Genomic DNA, 1,235 nt, shown 5'->3' with positions numbered 1-1,235 from the left:
AGTTCTCCATACCTGAAATTGCTCCTGAGAGACGAAATGGCGTCCCTCACCAGCTGCAGCTCCTCCCGCGCTCCGCCTGACATGGCCATGCGAGCGGCGGAGCTGTCGCGCTTTCCATTCTGCTGAGACGAGAGAATATGATATGAATTTTTTTTTGACGGAGAGAGAGCTTTTTTTCTTCTTTTGGCGACGACAGAAAATGGCTGTTAGGGTGGTGACAGAAAATGGGAATTTTTGGCGATCGCAGAAAATGGGAAGTTCTTTGCTATGAATTTTTTTTTATTGGGGGGGGGGGGAAGAGAAATGTATGCTAGTATTAGTTAATGGAGATCAGCCGATTATGCTGTAAATGTTGGTAAAATAAACCAATATTATCTTTTACAAATAAATCCTGTCAGAAGACATTTTAGTATTAATTCATATGTTGGAAAATGTAGGGATAAATGCAAATAAATTAACTTCAAATCATAAATTTCGGTAATGCTTTCTATAAACATAAGGGTATTTCACTGTAAAGCTATATATAAAGACCATAAAACCGAATCACTATAAAAATATAGAAATACCATTCAATAAATATATATAGTAAATTTACAATCCTTAATTCTGTCGGAATATAGCAACAAAAGGCAAACAACATCTTAAAAGTATAACCACTATTTAACTTCAGAACCAGAACATCTGTAATTTTGTACTGACCCTCACTCAACCACAACACAACAGAACCAACCAGACTACCTGTGATTTTGTGACGTACACAACCGCAAAACAATGTGCAAGTTTGTGACGACCCGTACAGAAACACTTAAACGCTTGCAATTTTGCAAAGACCCTTAACAAAACCACAACATAACTGCAGAATTCAAGGGCATCTAATATTGTAGTAGCCTTTAAACTACCAAACCATAACCAAAGAACAGATACGCCTGTAATTTTGCAACCCTCCTTACCTGGCTGTTCCTCAAAGCTTCCTCGAACTGTACTCGCTGCGCCTGTATCGTCTTGTCCCTTTGGTGCATCTGCTTCCTCAGTTCGGTTATGATTCCTTCTCGCTGTTCCAGAAGTCTCGACAATTCTCCCTGTGGATAGAGATTCGTGGTGAAAAAATAGAAGATTGAACGTGCCAAGACTCAGGAGAGTGGAGTGGGTTATTTCTGATGTTCTGGGGTGGATAATGCGTGCTTGTAAGTGTATGGTGGAAATGCGTGACTTATTTGATGTAAAGATGTAATATA

General features: G+C 39.3%; 1 protein-coding gene across 1 annotated transcript in view; it reads right to left on the bottom strand.

Moving 5' to 3' along the window:
• Positions 1-1,235, bottom strand: part of LOC119582282 — a gene marked incomplete in the record, with an annotated part of 24,829 nt that overhangs the window by 5,394 nt on the left and 18,200 nt on the right. Inside the window, 2 exon segments of the mRNA XM_037930499.1 lie at positions 13-122; positions 951-1,079. Coding sequence (XP_037786427.1) covers positions 13-122; positions 951-1,079 — 239 coding nt within the window.

Source organism: Penaeus monodon, chromosome 15 (assembly GCF_015228065.2).
Source record: "Penaeus monodon isolate SGIC_2016 chromosome 15, NSTDA_Pmon_1, whole genome shotgun sequence".
Taxonomy (NCBI): Eukaryota; Metazoa; Arthropoda; class Malacostraca; order Decapoda; family Penaeidae; genus Penaeus; species Penaeus monodon.
Note: the sequence above shows the minus strand (reverse complement) of the source record. Positions and strands in the feature narration are given on the sequence as shown.